Source organism: Peromyscus eremicus, chromosome 14, assembly GCF_949786415.1.
Source record: "Peromyscus eremicus chromosome 14, PerEre_H2_v1, whole genome shotgun sequence".
Lineage (NCBI taxonomy): Eukaryota > Metazoa > Chordata > Mammalia > Rodentia > Cricetidae > Peromyscus > Peromyscus eremicus.
In genome coordinates, this window is record NC_081430.1 from 64,963,717 (window position 1) to 64,991,267 (window position 27,551).

General features: G+C 42.0%; 1 protein-coding gene across 1 annotated transcript in view; it reads right to left on the bottom strand.

The window, feature by feature from the left end:
- Positions 1 to 27,551, bottom strand: part of Dnah11 (dynein axonemal heavy chain 11) — a 319,597-nt gene that overhangs the window by 217,376 nt on the left and 74,670 nt on the right. The window contains 3 exon segments of the mRNA XM_059279404.1: positions 5,855 to 6,088; positions 9,109 to 9,258; positions 27,014 to 27,140. Coding sequence (XP_059135387.1) covers positions 5,855 to 6,088; positions 9,109 to 9,258; positions 27,014 to 27,140 — 511 coding nt within the window.

Below are 27,551 nucleotides of genomic sequence, written 5' to 3' on the forward strand. Positions count from 1 at the left end.
AGTCGAGAAAAAAAATACACTATGTCTCAATATATCTAGGTAGGCTTCAGGACCAATGGGCTCCCCTATGTGGGTAATAATAAAGTATGGGACAAAATAAGGACACCACTATTAGGCTGCAATATAAAGAAGGCTGAAGCGTTGGAAGATTATTCCTTAGCTGGCCCTGCTATTTAGAAGTGACTGGCTCAATGCAATGGTGCTTTTAATCTGAGCACCCCGAAGGCACTCTGGATCTCTGAGTTCAAAGCCAGCTTGGTCTATGTAGTGAGTTCTGGGCCAGGCAACTGCCAGGGTTACATAGTGAGACCCTGTCTCAAAGAACAAAGAAAACAAAATCCTAGTGATTGGATCATGAGGGCTCAAACCTCAATCATGGATAAATCCATGGATGAACTGACACCTAAATGAGTTTTTGCATGGTGGAGCTTGTTGGATAGAAGCAGGTCACTGGGGACACTATCTTTTAAGGCTGCAGCTCCTCCCAGGGCGGTGCCTTTGAAGGCTCCTCCCTGGCATCCTGTTTTTTCTGTTTCCTGGCAATCATGATGTGAGCAGCATAGCTCATCCATATACCCTCTGCCTGAGTGACTGGGAGGAGACCTGGGGTCGAGCGGCCCCTCACAGAAACAAAAAGCTGAGTAATGCAACTATAAACTTTGTATGCAATTTGCTTTTTAAAATAATTTCTCAGCCAGGGACTGAAAGGGAGGGCTTATGCAGCACAATGACAGTCTTTTTCTTCTTTGTACAATATTTCAGCGTCTGTGCTGGGAAAGGATGGCAAGGAGGTTACTTTCACATTGTCATGGTTTTATCCACACTTCTCTGGGTGAAGTCTAAACACACCACAGGTAATTTTTTCAAATGTAAAATCTCCTATCCCTTTTCAATGCTTCTCTGCACAGTTCAATACTAAGTGCAGGGGAAGCTTTCACAAGTCTCCTCAAAAAAGCAAAAAACAAAAGCAACACTTTTGCCAAAGAACTTTGAAATCTAAGGAATCAAATCTAAATCTATTCAATTTATCTTATTTCAAAAATTGTGACAAAGCAAGGTAGGGGTACATAGCCAGAGGGCTGTGTGTGTGCACGTGTGTGTGTGTGTGTGTGTGTGCATGTGTGTGTGTGCTGTCTGTCTGTCTGTCTGTGTGCATGTGCGCCTTGTGTGCATGAGTACTCTTAATCTAATTCCATAGAGCATGCAACAATGATAGGTCTCCAGGAAAGAAATAGAATTTAAAACAATTATCTGAGTTCACTTATCTCATTGATTTGCAAGCAGAAACAGGAAAAACAACATTTGTAGGCAGATAATCTGTTAACACCAACTCTGACCTCCAGTTTTAAAACTAAGCTCTTTTAAAGTTCTGAAGTTCATTTAAAAAGTTTCTCCCACTATTACAAGAGTAATTTTAATTAAAAATGAACTTCAGCATGCACGCACACACAGAGATATGCAGTGTATATATGTGTGTATGTGTGTGTGGTGGGCATGTGTGGTTGTGTGTGCCAAGTGCACAGATATGGACACCAGAGGAAGACATCAAGTACCCTGCTCTATATTCTCCACCTTATTCTCCTGAGACAAGGTCTCTCACAGAATTTAGAGGTAGGCTGGCAGCCAGCAAGCCCCAGCAATTCTCCTGTCTCTGCCCCCAGAACTCTGTGGCTTAATGCAGATGCAGCCATGCTCAGCGTTTATATGGCAGAGTATTGAACTCAGGCCCTCATACTTGTGAAGCAGCATTTTTTTTCTCACTGAGTGAGTCATCTCTGCAGTCTTAGTTACAGTCACTTTTAAAAGAAGATCACCAAATGGGTTTCAGCAGAGATGCATACACTTGTCATGACCCTAACCACAGCATCAGCAGCATGCAAGCATTTTCTTCTCCAATATCCGTGTTAGTACCAGTTGCAGAACTGAATGCTCTTGAAGGCATCCACATGACTACTCTGTCAAACACTCCAGTGGGTGCTGAAGTGTTTCAGAAAAGCTTTTATCACAAGCTGGCGAAATGGCTCCTGGGGTAAAAGGGAATGTAGCACAAGCCTGATAATCCTTGGAACTCATATAAAAGAAGCCAGATGTAGTGGTCTGCATCTGTATCCAGCATTTCTATGGTGAGATGGGAAGTGGAGATAAGAGGCTTTCTCAGAAGCTTGCAGACCAGAAATTCTGTAATATGAAGTACAAGAGAAACAAGAGAGATCCTGTCCCAACAAGGCGAAAGGAAAGGACCAACTCCCCAAATTGTCAACCAAATCCTCTGATCCTCACACATGCTCACTCAGCACATATGCATGTGTGCGCGCTCTCTCTCTCTCTCTCTCTCTCTCTCTCTCTCTCTCTCTCTCTCTCTCTCTCTTTCTCTCATGCATACATACACAATAATAACATTTTAATCTTCACCCTTTCTGTTCTTCTCATGTACACCTCATATAGATGTGTGTATCTGTATATGCAACAACTCTTGAAAAAAATGGAAAACCTTACAAAAATATTAAGAAAAGAAAACTAAATTCATTAGTTGGCTAAGTGAATGCTACAGGAATGCAGCTCTAGTCATAAGCTTTTGAAACAGCCAATCCTATGCTGCTGCGGGAAGGAATAAGACACTTCTTGGCATCAACACTGTGGGGTAAATTTGTACCATCTTCCAAGGGGTTTGACCAGAACGTTAACTTCTGGCAGTCTATTCTGAAGAAACAAGGAACATGTGCTGCATAAACATGCAAGGTTAATTACTGCCTTACTAATAATGAGAGCAAAGGGGTGGGAGAGGGAGAGGAGGAAGGAAAGAAGAGTAGAAAAAGGGAGGGGAGGGGAGGGGAAGGGGAGGGGAAGGGGAGGGGAAGGGGAGGGGGAGGGGAGGGGAGAGGAAGGGGAGGGGAGGGGAGGGAAAGGGGAGGGGAGGGAAAGGGGAGGGGGAGGGGAGGGGAGGGGGAGGGGAGGGGAGGGAGAGGGGAGGGGAAAGGAGGGGAAGGGGAGGGGAGAGGAAAGGAGGGAAAGGAGAATACTACCCTAATGACACAAAGCCAGGCCTCAAAGGCAAAGCAGCAGGATGTATTTTAATAGCCTACAACCACGGCAGTCTCAGGTAGTATCTGGTAGAGACTCAGCATCTGCAGGATGAGGTTCAGTTGCCCCACGGAAGCAGAAATATCACATTTAGATTATGGATCCCACACTGTCTGTACAAGGGCAGGAGTGTGAATTGAGCAGTCAGGATCTCCAGGGTTTCACAGTCCGACAGAAGGCTCCGGAAAACCTCCACATCCTAGCTCTGAAGAACTGTGTGAAAGCCTGAGGTACCTGGGCTTTTAGGAAGGGAAAAAGCCTTATAAAATAAATCAAGGTCTCAAATCATGCCTGCCAGTGTAACCAGGAAACCTATCCTGAGTTATTAACCCCAGAGCCAAAACAGAATCCACAACTCTTGAAAAAAATAGTAGGAAAACACACACACACACACACACACACACACACACACACACACACACACTCACTCCTCCCAACTCAGGGTAGAGAGATCCCACACACAAACCAAGCTCTGACAGTAACCATGATGAAACCACCAACAGTGAGTCAGGCCTCAACAGCTTCAGCTGCCTGTGATCTAAGTAAATCTATTAACGCTCTCTGAAATAGGACTTGATAGGAAAAGCTGGAAACCACAGGCTGGACAGTGTAAAACTGATTTTAAAGAGCTGTTTGGGGGGTTGACAGCTCTGATGGTCAAGTGCTTGCTGTCCCCTCAGAATCCACATGAGACAGCCAGGCATGTGGCACATGCTTGTAAACCCAGCACTTAGGAGGCAGGGACAGGTGGATCCCTAGAGCTCTCTGGTCAGCCGGCGTAGCCTGACGCATGGGCTGCAGGTCAGGAAAAGACACTGCCTCAAAGACAAAACAAATGCCAACAAAATATCCAGGTGGATGGTGCCTGAAAGTGACACCTGGGATTAACCTCTGGCCTCTATGCACATGTGCACACACACACACACACATGTAGCTGCACACACAAACAAACACATACACCTGAGAGAATTTGGAGGAAACAGATTAAAATCACTGAAAAAGAAACTACTAAAGTAAGAATAATGAAGAATTTAAAGGGAATCCTTGTACATTCTTGGTGGTAACATGTTAGTACAGCCATTATAAAAACCAATAACAGTTCCTCAGAAAACTTGGAGCTAGCATATGATCCAGAAATCCCACCACTGGCTATGTACACAAAAGAATGAAGTCTGTGAGCTAAAAGAAACATCTGTACATCTATGTTCATTGACATATTATCATAACAATTTAGATATGCCATCAATTTACATGTCCATCAATGAATGAATGAGTAAAGAAATTATGGTAAGTATGTATAGTGGAGTTCTGAAGTCAATTCTGTCATTTGAAACAGCAGTGATGAATCTAGAAGACGTTTTGTTAAGTAAAATAAGCTAGGCACAGAAAGACCAATATTTCATCAGCTAATTTACATATGAAACATAAAAAATAAAACTCATTTAAAATATGTAAAGTAGCAGCTATGAGAGGCAAGGAGAATCAGGGAGATGCCAGTCAGAGGATGCCCAACTTTCAGTTGGAGAAAAGGAATACAGTTAAGAGCCTATCACATATCACAATGACAACAGCCAACAAAATACTATGTATTCAAAAACTGCTAAGACAGATTCTGAATGTTCCAACCACAGAAGTCAGTCAATATACATGTAAGATGGCTTGATTTGGCTGTGCACACATGTATCGAACAAGTTCTCAACCACACGTATATAAATTCCCATCATTTAAGACCAGTAAAAGTTTTAAAATAGAAATTGAAGCATTTGGGACCATAGTAAGACAAACCCCAATAAACTCAAATCTACAGGAGGAAGTAAGTTTTGGCAAAGCGATGTTTAAAATATGTGGACAATGATATTCTTCTTTTTTGTATATCTACCAACAAAAAGTACGCTTCCAGGTGAATAGCTACAAGTATCTATTTACGTACACATGTACATCACACAGACAGACAGACAGACAGCTGACAGAAGGAAAACGGGATGGTTGCATGCCGAATGCTGTCAGTGTTTTCTCAAGAAAGTGGACCTTTTTGTTTGCTTTATTTCCCTTCCTGGACTTTCCTCTTCAGCTTCAACAATAAACAAACAATAAAGAAATCATCAAGTTAGAAATAATAAAACTGATATAAACACATATCCACAGAATGTCATTTACTATTTTAAGAAATAAATATTCAGAGAATCAAGAAATGGCAAGTTGGAAGGGGGGAGAACCAGAGACCTGAAGGAAGATGTCAGTTCCAGGAGTGACCAACAAGAGCTGGACACTGAGAGGATAGCAATGTTTTTAAATGTCCTCACGTTAGAGTTACAATCAAAGCACAAATATCAATAAATCAACCAGCACCCTGGAAGAAATTGCCACTTCTTTAATCTGCATCTTTCAACTTTAAATTTATTAAATTGGAAACAACACCCCATTTTCCTCAGATTAGAAAATCAAGAATCCATTTTCCACCAAAAGTTAATGGAAAACTATGTCAGCAGTTCTTAACCTGTGGGTCGAGACCCCTTTGGGTGTGGACTGACCCTTCACAGGACTCTCCTATCAGATATCCTGCATATCTGACATCTGCATTATGACTCATAACAGTAGAAAAATGACAGTTATGAAGTAGTAAAGAAAGTAACTTTATGGCTGGGGGTCACCACAACATGAGGAACTGTATTAAAGGGTCGCAGCCTTAGGAAGGTTGAGAACCACTGCAATAAGTGAATGGCACGTGCTGTTCAATCTCTATCAACTGTAAATCTGAAATCACTAAAAGTACCTGTTTCTTATGGAAATCCTTTAGGGCTGTTTCATAGCCTTCCTCCAGCCGGCTGAAGGCAATTCCCACATCTGTAGTCCACCATATCTGTGAGCCAGTTAGAGCCACCTGAGCTGGGAAGTCCAAGATCCACAGCTCCCTAGGTTTCTCTTCATAGGCTGCGATGGCTTCAGCGATAGCCTGGCGCACCGTCTCCTTCATAGTCTGTTCAAGCTGCAGAAGCCAGCTTTCCACCTTGGAAGAGAACGGAAATGTGATAGCACAGGCTTCCAGCAACTACAGATGAACTTCCTGTCACCCATCTAAGAAACACACGGAGAACTCAGAGGGAAACTCAACCATTGACTGACAAAGGTTTTCTCCACACAAGCCTTTCTCCTCCTCAAATTACAGCTAATTTCTTAACCTCTAAGTGGGTAAACAGCTTTCCTAAACAGAGGATGATGTCATTCATTCCTCAGCTTTGAAGATAAAGGGGTTCTAGACAAGAACCCCTCTACTGAGTGTTTGAGAAGCCAAACATCATGACCTCCTGTTAAGGCATTAGTTGGAGCCCAGAGCCTTCAGAATCGTGATTTTAAGAATTGTATCTTCTGATTACATTTTATTCTCCTAAAAGTTTACCTCTAAAAATCTTCAAAGTGCTTAGTCTTAAGCCAAAGTGTTTTCAGTAAATATCTTAATTATATTCCTACTGGTTCCAATCTTCACACTTGTCAGAAATTAGACAGCATGATGGTATAAGAGATAGGACAACTGCTGACTTGTGAAAATTAATCTTTTTAAAAACTTCACTTTCAGTTCATTTTGCTCCCATAAATACATTCTAGCCAATTTTCCTTGCTGCTCAGATGTACTCTGTTATACTGAGCTGTACATCTGTTTCTAGTTGGTCATATAACTATGAGGCTGTGTAGACTGTATATAATAGAACCTAGCAATAAAACAGGTGTAATAAATACATTCTAAGGGCCTCAGAAGATGATTGAGATGATTCAACTGATCTCTTTCCCTGGCTCCCTGAGGACGGCAGCAGCATTTTGACCTTCTGAGAACTGGAATGGCACCCGAGTGAGCTGACTATCTTCTTCTTGAGAAGTAAAGGGAACATTGTCCTGGCCATGATCTGCCTTGTACTATGAGGGGTTTTCCTGGCTTCATAGCTGGGCTTTATTAACATTCACAAGATTGTGGTCCCTAGTCTAGCTGGTGGGTTCTGTATTTCTGCCTTCATCACGAAGCACAGCCCCTCATGCCATCAGGCAGCAAGAACCCTCAGTAGACCAGTCATTTGTACTCTGGGATGCATGTTCTCAGCAGATCTGCCTGTCCTTGGGAGCCCCATTAGGGAACACTACGGGGAACCTGACATACCAGTCCATGTTCAGATGACTATGCCAACAATAGCAACATCATAGTACGATTTCATGTCCTGGCCAAGTTCTGACTGTTTGAAACCTCTTGACATTCTGCCCATCCAAAGATAAAAATGACCACATCTGGTTATTACAATATATATATGCACCCATTTCTTCAATGAGACAAGGGCCATGGCTTCTTCATTTCTGATCTCTGAAAGCCCAATCTGATGCATAATAGGCTTTTAATAAATAAATAATTAAATTTAACAGACTAAATTTGGAGGAACCAATCATAAAAATTCAGGGAAAGCATAAAAACACAAAGCAAAAAACATCTTTATAAAATATATAGAACAAAGGTTTCTAATTAGAAAATTAATGCCATATATGCTCAGAAATTTTTAGCACAAGTTGTTTCTATAGAATAAATTAGAGCTCTATGAAATCTTCCAGTATCAAGGGTTCCTGCTAGTGACAACCACATCCATCAGTCAGACGATCCCCCTCTGGGCACCATGCCAGTTGATGAACAGTCTGCCGGGGAGGCAGCAGACAGCGGCATACTTTTGTCAAGATAGTTTATGGTGACTTTTTCTAATCACTATAATAATATCCTAAAAAGCCCAAGAGATCAAAAATATATTTTAATCAGAGTATCCTACCATCTGCTTCCCCTTCATTTGGCAGAGTTTTCTGGTATGATATTAAAAAGTAACAGAGAGGAGTAAAGAGAACCTTGGTAAAAATAAGTTTTCGACGGCATTTCTGCTGAGAACACTTCAAGGAGGCTGTCCAGTCCTGAGAGGGTCTCTGATGATGAAATCCACTCACAAGGTGACACTGGAGATTAGACCAAGCTTCCCAAACCTTATCAGAAAGAGTGCAAGCCCTGTCCTGGTTGGCTTTTATCACCTTGATTTAAGCTAGAGACATTTGAAAAGATGGAACCTCAACTGACAATTTTCTCACCAGACTGGCCTGTGGGTAAGCCTGCAAGGGCATTTCCTTGATTAATTATTGATGTGGGAGGGCCCAGTTCACTGTGGTTTGTACCAACCCTTGGCAAGTGGTCCTGAGTTACATAAGAAAGTATTCTGAGCAAGCCATGAGGAGCTAGCCAGTAAGCAGTATTCCTCCACGGCTGCTGCTTCTGTGGTTGCCTCTGGGATCCTCCCCTGACTTCCTTCCATGATGGAAATGTGAACTGAGGGTTGGAAGATGAAATAAACACTTCCCTCCCCGAGCTGTTTCTGGCCATAGTCTATCACAGCAACAGAGGCCCTAACTAAGACACCTTCTAAACTATCAGACTGCAGTTAAAGCTGTCATATAGCAAAATGACTCTTCCTTGTGGATAATTGGTAAGGATGTTTTTAGGTATTTGTCCATGAGAGTAGAGACCATGCTTAGCTAACTGCATAGTAATTGGGATAAAAAAGCATGATCTTGACTTTGCCAACCTTACTTACTAATGCAAGCAAGCAGCTGTTCACAGAATTCACATCAGAATGTCCAGCCACAAAGCCTCTTCTCTTCCCACAGCCGCTGAGGGACAGCATAAGCAGGGTACACTGGTCAAAGATCTATCACCAGGTTACATGTGTTTCTGATCCTGAGTCCTACTCATTCAATTGGTGACAGTCCCTTCTGTCAGCTGAACTCCAAACATTGTGGACACCCTGCTGGATGCTAAAACTAAATGAGCAGAAACTGGGTATGGGGGAGGAGCTCCTTGGCACCCTGGAGACAGTGAACAGTAATCTCCAGCACAGAATAAACTGGAGCCTCCTGATTTTTAACAGGACCTGAATTGTCTTGCTAGTTCAATTCAACCTTCAAGAACTGCCCAAAAATTACCTCCTTTGCATAGAAAACCTCAAAATCAAATCTTACATGGCCTATGCATTCACACCCGGCCTGGAATGGGACATACTCCTTTTCTTTGCTGAACATTCCAGTTGCTTTGTATATGGAAACTTCTGGATTGTCTTCAAACTGCAGATCTGAGATGCTGTCAAAGAGTTTGATGAGGTGGCGTGTTACCTAAGACCAAAACATTAGAAGAGCTGAATGTTTCTTACTGCACATGTGCCCTGGTAATTGAGAAATAAAGCTGTATAAAGTTATTAACTTTTCTTCATAGACTTCCAGAATGGTCTCAAAATCAAGGTCATTATTAAAATACCAATACCTGAAATGAAGCTGACAGAGAGGCAGCCAGGCATTCTGATCCCACCATCATATGTAGCCTAGTAAATGTTCACTATGTAAAGTGATCATTTTCTATCCAGAACCTGAAAGCTTACCAACCTGTCTTTGTTCACCACAACTGGGGACATTAAGTTTTACTAAAACTTCTATGATCAAATTTCTAAAATTCAAATTTATATTATTGGTCTAAAGTATGAAACAATGGTAAAATATCTGAAATAAACATACAAATTAGACAAAATCTTATGGTTTGGGGTCTGATGACATCATTTTTTTTAGGTGGGATACTTTGAGTTTCATGTATCCTTGGTATGTAAAGAGGCTGAATGATGCTTCTCTATTTTTGATTTGTTAGGTAAGATTTCTAAGTCAACATTGCTGAGACTGAATGGCAAATTTGCATTCACAGGTCCAAGACACATTAATGAAGACCACATTTCTGTGTCCTGCATTCTCCAAAGGAAACTGATGCATTGAATATGATAGACCTTATTCAAATTTGACAAATTGACGTTAAAATAAGAGACAAATCCCAGCACTTGTCTGAAGAGGTCAGTCTGAAGAAAAGTATCTAACTGGTCTCCAAACATAAGTCCTGAACGGGCCATACCCTCCCTCCACTGAACCTCCTAATAAAAGTCATGACAGGCCTCCCACCTAAGAACAACCCAGCACTGCCATGGAGGAATGGAGAGGAAGGCAGCTTCTCAAAAAGTGGATTCAGAGCCAGACATCAGCCAGGTCACTCACCTCTTTTGGAGAAGACTAATGGCCAGAGACGGCCCAGAGGAAGCACCAGTGGTGGGAGCTCACTCCCCTCCCTGACACATGGTGCCACTGAGTAGAGGACAGGTTCATGCTTCCTCAGCAAACCAAATAGAGTCACCAAGAAACCGTCAATACATCCTGAAAACAGGCACTCAGACAGGCAGCTGTATAGCAGTGTTACCTCCATTTTTCACAGTAACCAAAAGGTAGAAATAACCAACCAAATACCCACTCAAATAGGTGAATAAGCAAATTGTGCAAGGCACATACTGTGGAATGCTGTTTGGCCATGTGAAGGAATGAAATGTGTGTATCTATATGACAACAAAGACAGTGTGTGCTAGCACATGCCCTTTTCCTAGAACTAAGGAAGTGAAGGTTGAAAGACTGAGTTCTAGTCCGGCCTGGACTGGACATGGAGTGAGACCCCCTCAAAAAACTAAAGGCTAGCATGTAGCTCAGTGGTAGGACACTTGCCTAGTACACACAAGGTCCTGGATTCGATCTCTAACTCTGGGGGGAAAAAAGACAATATGAAGGAACCTTGAAAACACCGAGCTCAATGACAGTAACAGCCAGTCATCCAATCCCGTCAACTGTATGATCATTTACACAAAATACCAAGAATGGGCAAATGCACAGATACAGAGGGCAGACCAGTGTTTCCTAGTGGTTCTAGCGAGAGAGATGTAAGCAAGCAAGGTAATGGATACAGAGGTTTATTTGGGGGTGATTAAAAATGTCTCGGGAATAGAAGGTGGTGTGGTAGTTGAATAACACTAGAAATGTGCAAATAACACTGAACTGTGTTCTTTAAGACAGCTGATTTTTTTTATGCTATGAATTTTACCTCAACAGAAAACAAAGGCTGTTGCCAATAGAAGGTGGTTGGAAGCTGGCAACATTTCCCAGCACATGGGCTTCATCTCTGCCGTGTTTCTCAACCTGCACTTTAGCTTGGCTTGGTATGTAAGGGCAGCTTCTAGAACAATAGCAGCTGCCTAAGCTACCTGCATGACAAGCCCATCAGGATCAGCAAGAGTTTCCTTTGGGGTGATTCAATCTTTCAGTCTTCAGCCTTCACACATTGCTGCATTCGCAGTTTTAGCATTAAGGAAAATAGCATCAGGATGTCTTCAAGTTTGAAACAGATGGGGTTCTGAGACTCATGTTTACTTTAGACATAGGGAGAGTGGTAGGCAGCAGATCACTACCTGGGTTATTATACTCTCCTCCATCCTGCACATTACCCAAAGGACGTTTATACACAGAGCGTCTCTGCAATCATCTAACCATTCACTCTCCCCACTGAAGTGGCCAGGAAGCGCACAGATGTCAAATGGCTTCTGCAGGGTAATGGGCCTAGATAATATTCAGTTGAAAAGCTGCAGGATAGATGAGACCTCAGCCATCAGATGCCCTCACACATTATTGCTTTGCTCAGAAAATAATTTCACAACATCTTCTGGCCTTGTAGCCATCCTGGTGGTGGCCAGAAAATGTAAATCTAACCTACAGTCCCCCGTGACTTGTAGCTGGCGTGGTTAGAGTCAGATGTTTCTTACAGAAACTTTCTAAGAGGATTTTTAAAAATGAATGTTTTCTGATGAAGTATATTTGTATTTTAAGTGAAATTAATTTTCTTCTTCCTAGTTAACTACTTGGGAAAGCGTTTTATTTTACAACTGAAAGCATACATTAAAATAACACTTTCAGACTATTATTAAAGGAACTGAAACTTCATCATGCTCTAAGTTGGTTTCTAAAAGGTTACCAACAAAAACTGAATAATGTTCCCCCCATGTATATAATGTTACTTGAGTGTTGTGCCCACTTAATGCACATGGCGATCCCAGCTTGGCACAGTAGTGTATGCTCATAAAAATGGTCATGTGACCTGAAAGTATATCAACCATCTTAATAAGTGACATGGAAACTTATGACAGTGAAAAGACCTTTAAAAAGTTTTTGGCAAAACATTAAAATTTCACTGTGGGTTGTAAATGTGTAAGGAAATGGAGAAAGCAGCAAATGCTTTGGGTACAGTGTAGTTCAAAAGAGTAAATGTACCAAAACAAGTGGGTTCTTTTGTGGAAAACTTTGTGGTCATTCAGTGCTTGCCTCTCCTGGCTTATGCTATGGAAGCAGCAGCTCCTCTGTGTCTTCACAAAGAACTCCTTTTGAGTTTGGGTCAACCACCGCCATGTTGTTCCTTGAGCTTTCAGTGTTATGATTATTTTTCCACTGTTTATTAAAGCAGGGCATTGGGCTTGCTTGGTGGTGTCTCTTGCTTTCCTTTGTCTCCCTTGGGATTTTGTCCCCTTGCTGCTGTCACCTACTCTGGGCCATGCCATCCTTTCTGTTCCAACCACTGCTGTCATTCACGTCAGGAAGTTTGTTCTTCAAAAGCTGCATGCATGCCGACGTGTGCAGGCTCCCAAGAATAAGGAGTCAACCTCCAGTCCCCTGTCTTCCCTAACTCCACTTCTAGCTCAACATCCACTTCTAGCATTATCCCCAGGTGACACATTTTCTGCAAGTCTCTATGCATTCAAATTTCCACTAACCCCCTCTCTCCTTCATTTATTGTTGTATGTGAAATATCCTGGGAACACTGAGGTCATACAGCAATATCTTAGCAGCAGATGCACAGTAGCTTATTGTTGACAGCGTCTGAAAGATACGGCATGACTATTGCTGATAACACTGCACATCTGTGGTTTCTGTGGGCCAAAGAGCTAGCTGTCAAGGCTTACTCCATCATTCCCCCCAGTACAACACAGCATCTCAAATATGAATCATACTGTCAGGGATCTGGGTTGTTGCTAGTCCTTGATAACTGGAATCTGTACTGTTGGAACCATTCACAGAAAGAATCTCTTATTAAATGTAAAAACTTACATTTATTTTATAATTTGTGATACAACCCAATAATATATCCATGACCTATGTCTGCTGTTTACCTAGAAAATGAAGGGAAAGAAGATGAAGCTGGCCATCTCTAACTCTCTTCTCAAACTCTGCCATTGGCTTTTGTTCCTTCTATCTAATTCTGTTTGCTCAGTGTATGTAAAGATGCTGCTACTCACTAAGACAAAACATACACAAAGCTGTACCACAGCTGGCCTGGCAAGCACATAGGAGCCCACTGGCGTGTTTACTAAGCCATTCACAATGACAACAATACCCACCACCACGTAAGAACTTAAATGCAGGCAGTCCTGTCTTTTGTAGCTATTAGTCTCTAGAATAAGACTAGATGTGAGTCTATCCTATTAACAGCAAGTGCATAAGTATTTAAGCCAATCTATCAAAATAATAAATAATTATTCCTGTTTTAGGATAATATTTATTACTGGTGATGATACAATATTATTGGGAGTCTAAATATATTTTAGAAGACTTAGTCATGGCCCATTCATGTACTGAAACTTTCAGTAGCCATCATACAACATGTCATATAGTAATATGACCATTTTATTTAACACATTGGATAGACACATAAAGCAGAGCAATTACCCAGAGCAGCATCCAGGAGTACATTCTAAGAACAATGCATCTTAGGATGATTTCTGTCCTTTTTGCCATATACCTATTATATAATTTACATAAGGTGATCACAACATAAAACTGTAGTTTTTCAAGTAAACTTATAAAAACTGAAATTCATATAGAGGAAAATAGGGGAAAGCATGTACAAGTGGGTGAACTTTTACACAGAAGACACAATGTTTACAGATATCAACATCATTGCCAAATAGAAGACCAGCAGTGTGCAGAGAGTAAGAGACTTATAAGTTGTTCAGCCCTAAATGGGATGTGTGTATACATACATACAAATACACACACACACACACACACACACACACACACACACACACACACAGACTCCTGAGCCTTGAATATATATATTGTCTCATCATTCAAGGCTCAGGTGTCTATGCAAAAGAAGTAGAAAGATTTAAGAGTTAGAAATGGTGGATGACTTCAAGAGAACAGAGCAGATGCACACATGAACCCACAGGGACTGTGACAGCGTGCATAAGCCTTGCATAAAGTAAGGCCAGACAAAATCCCAGATGGACACAAGGAAGTGGACATGATGTCTCACTCCTGAGGAGCTATTGGCATTTGATTGCCAATGGGAAAGGAAAGTTTTCTTTAATGGTGTGACACTTAGTATATCAACCATACTCCAGGACAAGCTTCATTCCTGGGGGTAGTTGACCAACACAAACTGGACTGAATGAGAAGAAAGAGGGAGGGAGGGAGGAAGGGAGGGAAGCTGGGTGGTTAGGAAGCTGGAAGGATCTGAGCAAGAATCTGGGGGAGGGGTTAATGTGATCAATGCATGATGCATGGAGCTCTCAAAGTATTTATAAAACATTATTTTCTTTTTTAAAAGAAAAGAAATAGGAGACAAGGACCCAAAGATTCCTCATGGCCTACTTGAGTTCTTCTTCTCAAAATGGACATTTTCAAAAAGAGCAACAATACCACTATAAAAGTGAATTCTCCCATGTGACTCTGGCTGCTGCTCCACATTACTGAGATTTATTTGTGTATAAGGTAGAGAATGCCTTTGCTTTCTGCCATGTAACATTCCAATGAGTGAGTATAGTGCAATGCACTTGCCATTCTATTGCTAGACGTTGAAATTGTTTCCAGCTTGGGGAAATATAGGCAGAAAAATTCTTATGTACTGCCTTTGAGTCAACATACACATGCATTCCTGTGGGTATGCTAAGGAGATGAACTGCTAGGTAACAATAAATAGACATATTCACATTTAAAAGAAACCATCAAACAGTTTTCTTGAATATTTGTTCCAGTTTATAATCACAGTGACTAGATACCAACATTCCCATTGGTGTACACCCATATTATCTAAGATTGTGAGTTTTTAAGTGTTAGCCTCTTGGTAAATTTGATCTTTCATCGCATTCTGTGAGCTTTGAGAACCCCAATCATGTCAAAGATTGAGGGCATACCTATGCAAATTAAAGAGAGGCAATGAATACTCTCCCATATAAGGACAGATGGCATTTTCACTACCCTTCCCATAGTCACAAGTCAGAATAAGGCAGAGCTGACAGCAGGTTATCTTCAGGAAGGAAATAACAGGGAGAAGAAAAAAAGGAAAGAAAGAAGACAGAAGAGAAGGAAGGGAGGAGGGAGGAAGAAGGAAGCCTAGCCTCACAGATGAGTACTCCATATTTTTAATTTCATATGTAACCCTTCATTCTAAAGCAGTAGCATATAAAAGCCTTGATGGACATGACTGTGTACTTGTAAATATGCATGAATATACAACCAAAGCACATCACTGAGCTCTGAAATTATCACAAACTCCCAAGATTTAGTGGCATAACATCATGACAATTCCACAGCTTATAGTGACGGTATGTTGGAATCTTCAGTTGCCTCAGCTAGTCACAGCTCTCACACATTTGTGGTCTGCTGGTAATCCATGGCTTTCCTAACATGGTGATGGTTTTCCAGGTGATGGCTTGGTCCTGTATTCATCATCCAGCAAATCAGTGCTGATTCACTGGGTGGGAAGGTCAAAGGTTTCCAAAGAGCAGCAAACGGTAAGGCTCGGTGTGAAAGAGCTCAAGAACATCCAATGACTCACTGACCAGATAAGCATGGGCTGTGCAAAGGGAGAAACATGCTGGATAAAAGAAGAGACAAGACGTGGGGAGGAGACAAACTGGTAGGAGCCATTCTTACCATATTATGTTTCGTATTTTCTTGATGTTTATATCATTTACTTTCCACCAAAAAGCCATAGATGGTAACTACTGTTTTCTTACTTGACACATAAGGAAATAAGGATTTAAAGTATAATGAAATGACACAGTAATAAACATGAACAATCTGATGCCTATACCACTTCAACGTTTCTCCTCTTTCTATTCCATCTGCTTTCTGAGGGATGGCTAACATGCCCGCCTTGTATAGTTTCATGCGGTTAGCATTTCAGTGTTCAGAATTTTATAACTCCATCCGGTGTCATCTTCCTTTTGCTAAAGCATTTCCTTTAACATTTCTCATAGTGCCAGTTTGTAGGGGATGAAACCTTCCAGCTCGTGTGTATCTGAAGAAAACATACTTGTTTTTCCTTCAGCCTTAAAATACACTTTCTCTGGGTAGAGAATTTCAGCTTAACAGATGTTTTCCTTACAGTGCATCCATGTTACTGCTACGAGTGTCTTCTGATTTGCATGGTGTCCAATGTGAGGTCAGTGGTCATCCATGTCGTTTTTCTTTTGTGTGTCCTGGGGCTTTGTGGATCATGTTTAGCGTTATTTCTTCTAAACCATCTGAGCGGTTTTTCATACTTTACTTCATATCCATTCTATCTCTCTGTCTCTGTCTCTATCTCTGCCTGCTTCTCTGTCTGTCTGTCTCTCTCTCCTCTTTGCCCCTCATTCTCCTTTCTTAGTCCCTCCCAACTTCTTTTTCTCTCCCTCCTCTTTTTGAGGCAGGGCCCTAATCTACAGCCAAGATGGGCCTGGAACTCACTTTATATCCCAGGCCAACCTTGAGTTTATGGTACTCCTCTTGCTTCAACTCCTGGGTGCTGGGATTACAGCCAAAGGTCATGCCACTCAGTGTTACTGAGTCTCTTAAATTCACTTTCCATCAATCTAGAAAGTTTTAGTTGTATTTTTTCAAATATTCTCTCTCCTTCCCCCTACTTTAAAAACTTAAAGTACATCTATGGAACTTTCTTAGAATTTCTGTATCTCTACTTGAAGTCTGAACACATGGAATGTAATAATGGACACTCTTTGTCAGTTCTAACATTGGTTATTTTGAAGTCAGTTTTCATTTATTTATTTGGGCTCTTCTATTATGGGCTGGATAGTCCTGGATTATTATACTCCCAGTGACTTTTAATGAGATGCCAGGAACAGTTAAAATAACATTCTCACCCATATATTCTTGAGCTATATTCCATACTTCAGTAAATTATTTGGAAAGTTTGATTTTTTTTTTAAATCTTGATAGGAAGATTTAGTTAGGAGGAAAACAATTGTTTGGTAGGATTAGAGTAGTATATAACCCAGAGTTAATTATACCCAGCAAGGCCTTCATGGTATTCTATCAATAAATCCTACGGATGCCCACCTTGCTGGTGGGCACAGGCATTCCAGCTCTGTGAGAATGTTGGCACTACCAGCTCTAATCCTCTCAGGTTGGTAGTTTCTCACACACATTCCCTAATCAAACCTCCCCCAACTTACTCACAGGAACCTCTTCTTAAGTTTTTGGGGATCACCTTCTCCTTTTGTGTTTCTCTTTTTCATTCTGCTCACTCACACATGGCTAGATTTGCCTGCGAGTGTCCTGTGCTGAAGACTGGGGCCCAAGGCAGCAACCGCGGAGCTCAACTCACCTGTTTCTTGCACAGTGTAAGTCACAGTCCCCTACTGTCTACCGTCCAGGGTTCATAAAGCTGCCATATCCTATCTTTTGTCAAAGTTCTTGCTAGTTTTGGGTAGGAGACTAAATCCAGCTCTATTATGCCATCATGGCCAGAAGCAGGACTGTGTGTGTTCCATTGTGGTTTTTGTTGTTTTTCTCTGAAGACTTGTGAAGAGCAGCGTTGCCTATGTCTGTCAGCCACTAGGACATGTCTGTTCATAAACTGCCTGGGTGAGTTTTTGCCCATCTTTATACTTAGAGTACCAGCCTTTCCTTCTTCTCAAGGGTTACATATATTCTATATAATTTTTTTTTTGTTTAATACATTGCAACATCTTTTCCCACTTCAGGTTTTGTATTGTTAATCTCAATAGTATTTTTGATAAGTTTTTTTGTTCGAGGCTAGCACAGTCAAATCCAAACAGGTTCATTAATATTATATGTCCATTTAAGGATAATTTTGCAAATCCAAGACAAGAAAGGTATCTTTCCCCATATGTTTATCTCCATTTCCTTGTCTTACCCTTCCCGTGGCAATCTGCATAGCCAACTGGAACTGAGTTTTAGATAGGATATGTAGTACATTCTCCCCCTCTCCACTCCTGCAAATTTATACCCATTGACCTTAAAGCCATTTCCTGCTGTTTGACACTCTGGGTAATATCCTTCTTGTGGGCATGCACTCAGCGCTTTTGCTGTTTTTTTTATTTTTCTTTCAGGTTCCACGGGACTAAGAAGAGCACTAGCTAGCTTGACACATCTATGAATCACTTCACGTCTCAAGAGAAAGAGCAACGCCCAATGCCAGGCAAAGCCCTCCATGCCTCCCTTCCCCTCCCATTTTTGTCCCTGAGACCTGACTCTCTCCAATGTCCTTTAGACAATCTTCATTGCATTTAAACAGATTCAGCTCAATATTTTATCCAGCTTTTCCTTTCCCTAGAAGGAAGGTACATTTCTGAAAGCGCCACCCACTCAACTTACCTACAGCTGAGCGGTCTTAGTGAGCGACAGCAAACCGAGGACAGAAGAACTAGAGCTCCTTGCTGGCATAACCTGACATGTGTAACACTGAAGTTCTGGCTCTCAGAACATTACAGAGGCACTTGCTTTGCTCTCACATTATTACTCTGATATTATTGTATAGAATACAACTTGTCTGTGGAGGGAATTCCAGTGATGCAATTGCCATATACTCCTAAGCAGTGGCAACACAGTTTACCAAAGGAAAAAGACACATTGCTATATGATCTGTGCTTAAGTATGTTTTAATTACTCTGAGAGGATAATAACAGATCATTTCCAGTGGACATGCAATATATTGAAAACTAGATACTCTTCTTTTAAATATATACCTAGAAGTTTAATCCTCTTTATGTCAGAATGTCTTAAGACAATGGCAACTATTTACAATAAGTTGCAGTCTCAAGGTCTGTCACAGCGTCTGTCACAACCTACACTTTTGTGAGAAGCTTCTTTTCCTTCCTTGTTCAAAAGCAAGACTGACGGGGCCGGGCGGTGGTGGCGCACGCCTTTAATCCCAGCACTCGGGAGGCAGAGGCAGGCGGATCTCTGTGAGTTCGAGGCCACCCTGGGCTACCAAGTGAGTCCCAGGAAAGGCGCAAAGCTACACAGAGAAACCCTGTCTCGAAAAACCAAAAAAAAAAAAAAAAAAAAAAAAAAAAAGCAAGACTGACAAAAAACTCTGTCTTCTGTGTGTTTGCATCTGCTGCCTCCTCCTTACTCCTTCCTCAGCTCCACCCTAACTCAGGGACTATCCCTGCCTCCTCTTCCGGAATCTACGATCCTACAGTGTGGGGACTTGGAGGGGGTGGTGTGTGTGTGTGTGTGTGTGTGTGTGTGTGTGTGTGTGTGTGTGTGTTATGCATGTATGTTTATTAAAATATGTGTGGGTGCATTTGAGTGTGCAACTGTGTATGTCTGAGCGTGCATGTGCATACAGAGGCCTGAGGTTTTGTTGTGTGTCTCTCTCAGTTACTCTCTACTTGCTCACTGGTGTCTTGCTGAACCCAGGGCTCTCCTCAATGCAGCTAGTCTACACAGTCAACTTGCTCTGGGGACCCCTTGTGCTAGAATTACAGAAAGGTCACCACACCCACCTAGCATTTACATGGGCTCTGGGGATCTGACCTCAGGTCTTCACAGGACAAGTGTTTTAACAGTTCCCAGACACTCCCTCCCAAGTTCCACTTCCTCCAAAAAAGTCAGGATTTGTGGCTGGTTTCATTTTAACTAAAGCCATTCATTTTTGCAAGCCCTCAACTATCCACCTGTATCTGATGCCTTTTTCCTCTTAGCTCTCTATAAAAGAATATCATCTTGTGGCCAAGACCTGACACTCTGAGTAGTTACTGAGCCCCATCACCCTGGAATCCAAGTGTTGGAACATGTACTTTATCATGAAGTCACCCAGGAGAAAAGCTGTCTATACAAACACATTGCACAAGGATGTGGGTCTGAGTCTGTGCCCCTCAAAGATCGAGCAGTGGCTCTTGTCATCTAATATTCAGCCCATTGCTCACCATCACATTCCTGGGTGCCGATATCGACAGTGTGTAAGAAGCTTCAATGTAGAAGAGCTCTTCAAAGATAAGTTGGCCCATTTCCTCTCATGTAGCCTGGTGTTCTCTCCCTTGAAGGGCATTCCTTGAGCACGCACACTGCTTATCTTGTCACTTCAGAGAATGTTTTGTGAACTCAATTCCCACCACTGCAACTTTTTGGCACCCATATTAAACTAGTGTTTTACAAGTGAAATTTGCTTTAATCTGATAGATCCACTGTATCATTTTAACATGAGATGAGCATAAAACTTAATGAAACGGTTTGTATTCTTTTACTGATGAGTCTTGGAAACAAGGTGTGTGTTTTATAGTTATAGAATATCCCATTCAGAAATTTTCATCAAAAATACTTAATTTGTACTTAGAGTTCCTAAAATATACAAAGTCAAAGACAGATTCACTCAAGCTGTTGCAAACCCAATAAGGTTTCCCAGTAGCTGAACCAATTAAATTAAATTAAAAATGGTTAAAAGGAAAAAGCCATGTATTCAGTTGCTACATCTCAGGTGCTCAATAGCCAGGTGGTCTCATGGGGTCTCATAAACAGAACCTATCATATGACAGCACTACAAGTTTTTTCTTCAGTCTAGCTCAATGACAGAGAAGTCTCCTATGAGCTAAACATCACATACTAGCTAAACTCCCCATGGTGAATACAGGGAAGGAAACTCCCCTAGGGGGGAAAAAAAATCACTCGCCACTTCATTATAGTCCACTGCAAAAATAAAAATAAAAAAATAAATTCCTGACTATCAGAACTGTCAGTTACTCTAAGGTATAGTTACACTTGAAGGGCATGCAAGGGCTTCCTGGTACCATTTGACTGAACCACACTAGTTTAGTTTAAAAAAAAACAAAAACAAAAAACAAAAAACACAAGTGAATATTTTTTAAAAGGATAAAAAAAAAATGAAAGAGTGTTGCTAGTGAACTATGTAAAGAAGCCCATACCTGTCATACGTAACTACTGCATAGGCTGGTGAATGCTACAAGTATACCATAAGTTTTATTTCTGCAGCAATGAACATATTCAGTCCATCATCTTGTAGATAATCTATGCACTGAGGAGGTCAGGCTTAATTTCAAATGGAGAGAAATCTTCAAATTCTGAACTAAACCTAGTTTAGTGACTGCCAATACTGGCTGCAGACATCCAAGACACACCAAATTGCATCTCTGTGACATGTCGCCCTAGTGTCTTAAATCAGGTACTTCAGTTCACAGAATGGAAGCAGCTTCCACATCAGACCTCCCTGCTTGAAAAGTTCAGGCTGAACAAATTTCACAATTAACTTCAGACACTCTCTTAGACCAACACTCTTAAATTAAATTTTGGGGGGTGGGGTGGGTGAAGAATTCGAGCCATTCACAAATGTCAGGATGAGTTATCTGCTCACAAGGGTGCCTTTTATGGGCCAATTGCATTGTTACTTCGCATGCTGCCATCTCATGTCACACACCAGGAGCACATTTAAGCACGTCAGCACAAAAGGCGAGATGGACACGCTCAGAAGTGGATTCCGATATTGCAAATGGGGTAGAGAAAACAGCTAGGCTGCACTGTCCAAATGCACAAGATACAAAGTTTTACGGCCGACGACCAAGAATTTGGAATGCATGGTGACTGTACAGAGCTAGACCTCTCAGACAATGGGGTGAACTATGGCATGGCTCCAGATGACACGGATTCTCCAAGGACCTTACTGATCCCTTGTGAAACAAGTCACTCTAGAGTTGCTATTTATGCCACTGAGGCTGGTGAATACTTTCTGATAACACGATGTTATTAACAGTGTGATAACATGTTATATGAACTGGAATTATTCAAAGTTGAAGTAACATAACAAAAAGATTTCCACGTGCCCTGTATCCCAGGGCTCAGTGATAATTGTGGAAGATGGGGGTGCAAAGAGTGTAAGAGAAAGAAGTAGTGGACATCAGCAGTGACTATTATTTGCTGGACATGGTGAGGCCATTGCATACATGAACTCGAAACATTGAGTCTGCACAAGATCAAGCCAGCCAAAAAAATCCCAGCATGGACATGGGAGGGGCTCATGAATCCCTCCCCTAGCTGAGATGCTACTGGTGACTGATGGCTGTTGGGAAAGGAGAGTAAGTTTCCTTCAGGGATACACCCCCTGAAAGACTAGACAGAGCAGGGAAGAAAGAAACCTGGAGGGCAGGGAAGGAACTGGAGGAGAGAAAACGGAGCTAGATTTGATCAAAGCACTACATTATATACATGCAAAACAATGTATTTTATATATATATATATATATAAATACTCAGTAATGCATTGCATGAAGCTTTCAAAGAACAAAAAATATTTTAAATGATTTAAATAAAAGTACATTTCATATAGTTTGAAATAAAATAACTCGCTACAAAACTGTCAACTCAACCAGAAATAGAATCACTTCCAAGCTAATAGGTTAAGACCACTGTAAGCTACATCTCCCCTACAGCCATGTGACCTGAGCCCCTTTATCCCCTGTCATTAGTATGGAATGAAGACCTTGTTGCTAGCTTTTACCGACAGGGCTGTGAGACATCACTATGCTGGACATCCTTATGCTAGCCTCCAACCCTAAGCTTCATTGTAAGTTAACATCTTTAACATCTTACACGGTCCAGCTGTTCATTAAGGACAATACTAACTCTTATGCTGGAAAAACTGTGTCTGGAATCTTCTTTTCAGAGTTTGATCACAATTCTACGAATACAGTGAGGGTGGGGTCACTGCAGTAAGGCAGACGAACGTAGCTAGAAAAGCTGCTCTGTCAATGTGGAAGTACGGAGTCACGTGAAAACAAAGAGGGATGTGGTGATACATTGTACACCCCAATATATTATGTACCCTAATAAACTTGCCTGAGGATCAGAGGACAGAGCCAGCCACTAGATTAGACACAGAGGTCAGGCAGTGGTGGCACACACCTTTAATCCTATCACTTGGGAGGCAGAGATCCTTTTGGATCCCTGTGAGTTCAAGACCACACTGGAAACAGAGCCAGGCAGTGGTGGCACACACCTTTAATCCCAGTGCTGGGAAGCACACGCTCCTTTAATCCCAGGAAGTGATGTCTGGGCAGAGAAAGGTACATAAGGTGTGAGGAAACAGAAATTCACTCTCTTTAGGCTGAGGATTTCACAGAGGTAAGAACTAGTGGCTGGTTGCTCTGCATCTCTGATCTTTCAGCTTTTACCCTGATACCTGGAGACTCTGGGTTTTTTATTATAAGACCTTTTAAGATTTGTGTTACAGAGGGATTTAAAGAGGTATACGCCACTGGCAAGTGAAGAAAAGTTGGTAGCAAAAATGTGTATACCGAGTCATTGTGTGGTTTGGCTGAGCCTTTAAGCATTTTTTTTTTTATGATTAGAAAGAAAACTGTTGAGTGTATTGGGCTGGGGCGACATCTCAGCGAGTAAAAGTGCTCGCCTTGCACACACTCAGACCCGAGTCTGATCCCCAGAACAAACGTAAAAAGCTGGGTGCAGTGGACATGTTCCAATCCCAGCACTTGGAGTTACTTGGGGTTAGCTAAATCAATGAACTCCAGGCCAGAGAGGTGCTGTCAAATACCAGAGAGAAAGGCCCCTGGGGAAAGACATCCAAGGTTGACACTGCCCCCCCTCCCCCCGCCCAGTTAATTAAGAAAAAAAAGAATACGTTGAGTGATTGTCCCCTCATGTAGAGCCTGGGGCTTCAGCTGAGGACAAAGAGGCATGGAGTAACATGAGTTAGGGTGGGTAAGTCCCTCAGTGTTAAATCATACATATCTCAACACTGTCCCCTCGTCTAACACCATGTGCTCCTCCATGTAAGTGTCCTGGGGGAAGGGGGCCTCCCTTAGGTGTGAATAAGCAGCCCAGAGCAGGAGGTCAAGGCATTCTTTCAGTGCTCGTGGGGGAAATGAAACAATATATTCCCAATTTCCACTCTAAGGATAAACAAGAGGAGCTGGGACCCAACGGGAACCTGCAAGAGTGAGTCTCCAACATGTCCCTTGCTTGGACGTCTCCTAAAGGAAGAAAGGAGGAAGAGATGAAACCAGATGGTTGGTTGCACTGCCAAAGGCAAGAAGTATGGAAGGTGAGCTGGAAAGGTGGCTCGGCAGTTACAAACACCTGCTGCTTTCACGAAGGACCCAAGTTCAGCTCCCAAAACCCACATTAGGTGGCTCACAACTACTGTGACTCCAGCTCTAGGGGACCTGCTGCCCTCTGACTATCATGGATACCTGCACACGTGTGGTGCACATAAAGTCACCCAGGCACACAGACATACACATGAAATTTTTAAAAGTATTTTTCAATAAAGCGCTATGAAAGTTGGGGTGGAGGTAAAATTCCTACCGTGGGGAGGATTCTTGGTTCCCCACGAGGACTTGCAAGCATGTTCCACAACACTCAGCATATGGATCCTCACCACTGAGTGTGAAAATCAACACTTGCTACTGCCAGAGAATCAGGGACAGTTAAGAAATGGCAGCAAAGGGCTGAAACAGAGCAAGTGCCTAGTATGTGTGAGGCCCTGGGTTCAGTCCACAAATCATCCCCCTAAACTTGTCCTTATTATAAGTGGCCAGAGAAGGGAATGGGCCAAACACAGTTACCAAGCCCCAAGTATTGTGTGAAAGCCTGGCCTCCACATGGAGATGCACTAGGGTGACCAATTTGATTCTGACCATTTGTTTTGGGCATACTCATTCATTTTTTTTTTCTTTCATCACAGAAGGTAGTTTATTCAAGTTCCCAAAACAAATCAATTATTCTGGATTTGAATTACAGATATAAGACCAAACTAAAATATGAAAACAAATAGCTTCCATTCAGTGAGAGCTGAAATCAGTGCAGACATTCCTAACAACTGAACTTCTTTCCCATGAACATTTTCCAGTTTTTCTTTCTTTTTTTGTGTGTGATTTTTTTGAGACAGGTTTCTCTGTGTAATAGTCCTGGCATCTGCTTTGAAGACCAGGCTGGACTTGAACTCACAGAGCTCTGCCTGTCTCTGCTTCTCGAGAGCTGGGATTAAGGCATGCGCCACCACTTCCCAGTTCTCAAGGGTCTACCAGGCCAGGCCCTTTGCTACCTTGGCTCTGCTTTTCTCCCGTTTTTTTTTCTCTCTCTTCGCTTTCAGTCTTCTCTTCTGCTTCTGGTTCATCCATGCTTTACCTGAGAAACACGACTAGACTCCATGCATAGGACACCAACTGGAAGCCCCCCCCCACTCATTCATTTTTAATGAGAAAAATATAGACTGAGACTTATGATACCTGTCCTAAACATTTACAAAAGGGTCTGCTACTAATATAAAGATATTCAATACGGCACATTTAGGGTTAAAAAATTACAGAAAAATATTAGTGTTTCCTGCTTACTATTCCACAGAATTAATGCTGCTTGATAAATCAGGAATACAAGTGTTTACTGTGTTTGAGAGGCTGTGCTTAAAAGAAGGACAATATTGTCCTGTTATAGACTTATATGTCTTTCTTATTTTTCCATGTTGAAATCTGAGCTTGCTTTATAAGCATTTGAACTTGAAAGGTCTTTGGGACTTGAAAGATTAATGATACAGCTTATGACACCCCTCCCCATAAAATCTCCACCCACTAGTCATAAGGATATCCGTGAGGATTATTGGAGTGTAAGTGTGATGATCATGATGTTTGAAATTAGATTTTTTTAAAGCAGATAATTGTGTGCTGCATAAATATGCAAAGCATGAATACAACCCAATCAGAGCAATTTTCTTTGAAGAGCCATCCAGGAGCAAGCATGAAGGCACAAACAGTACCTGAGTGGGGCCCCAGAAAGTATTGGCCATGTTGACTAACAACACTAATATTTGCAAAAAGATCTCACTTGTATTAAGCAACAAGAATAATTATTCAGTTCAATCCTTACTCAAAGTTAAATAATGACCAAGGAAAAAAATAATCGCTACAAATACTTTATCTACCCAGCAGCAAAATGCACAGAACTGCGTTGTAAAGAGATGCAGATTTCAAAGAAAAAGCATGGAAGTATCCAGAGAAAGAGTCTGCTTTTCAGAGACATATAAAACTCCACAGTGATAAAGCACAAACTTCAGTCTAGAGACTAACACCATCCATCCAGCACTTTCATGACTGTAGGAAATCGGTGGAGACAGCGAGTCTAAAGGACAGTGATATCCTTTAAACGTTTACAGGAAGGAGAGCTTCAGAATTGGTACAGTTTGTCTCTGCTCTGAGCTCTCAGATTACAAAAGACAATATGAGCTTTCCTTTGCTTCCACTGTTGATGTGAGGACTAGGGGATGTGTGGTGTGTCACTTTTGCAAAGATGGGAAGCCAGAAGGGGAGAAGACAAGGCTGAAATGTTATAACCCGCCCCCCTAATGAAGTCCAACGTAAGAATGATGACAGATTCTCTAGAATTGTAGTGGCAAGGGAGCTCACTATGATCTCATCCCCAATGACCCACTTTCCCCTGAAAGCTGCCGGTCAGCCTCCATCCCTGGTCTTCGGTCCTAGGGTGTCATGGGCCAGTTCTTCTTGTCTCCCTGTCCCAGGATGCTAAGCATTGATGTTTCACATCCCACCCTTTGCTTAGGACTTGAGCAGCTGCTCTTACTACTCTCCTAGCTCAGTCTCTCACTTCCCTCTGTTGCTACATTAAGAAATTTAAATGCAGATTTTCTAGTTCCTGGCACATGTGATATGACAGATGGCATCAGATAATGATGGAGAAACTGGGACATTCCTTAACTAATCAGCAGAGCACAGGACTTCCAAAGCCATTACCTGCTTCGGCTGGGCTCCCTTGGAGAGAATGTCCAGCAAGTCAGCCGAGGAGACGAAGTAGAAGCGAGGGAAAGTGACACGCTTGGTTTCCAAGTACTCAGCCAGGGCTTTTTCACAAAGGGAAAGCCTGCATGAATGAAAATCCATCTTAAGCATGCCCTGTGTTTCCACCATTTACACTTCAACAGAGCAAACCTGCACCTACCATGACTCCACTCAACCAGGAAGCTCACAATTTCACAGCCACCCCCTCCTGCTTTGACATCCTGCTTACAGACAGAACACAGCCAGGCCAAGGGAGCGGGGAGGCACACAGACACATACGCACTCACACATAATTATCTGCCAGAGTCGGGTTTACATTACTCATTGCTTCTCGTGATGAAGACTAGATTTGGCATTGCTCACCCGAGACACAAACGGCAGTAGTAAGATATAACCGGGGCAAAGCCCTTTCCCACTGAATATCTGCAAAACCCAAGTGACTTTGACCTTCTCTAGCATTCCGGGGAGTCACAGATCCAGAATTGCTCCCACA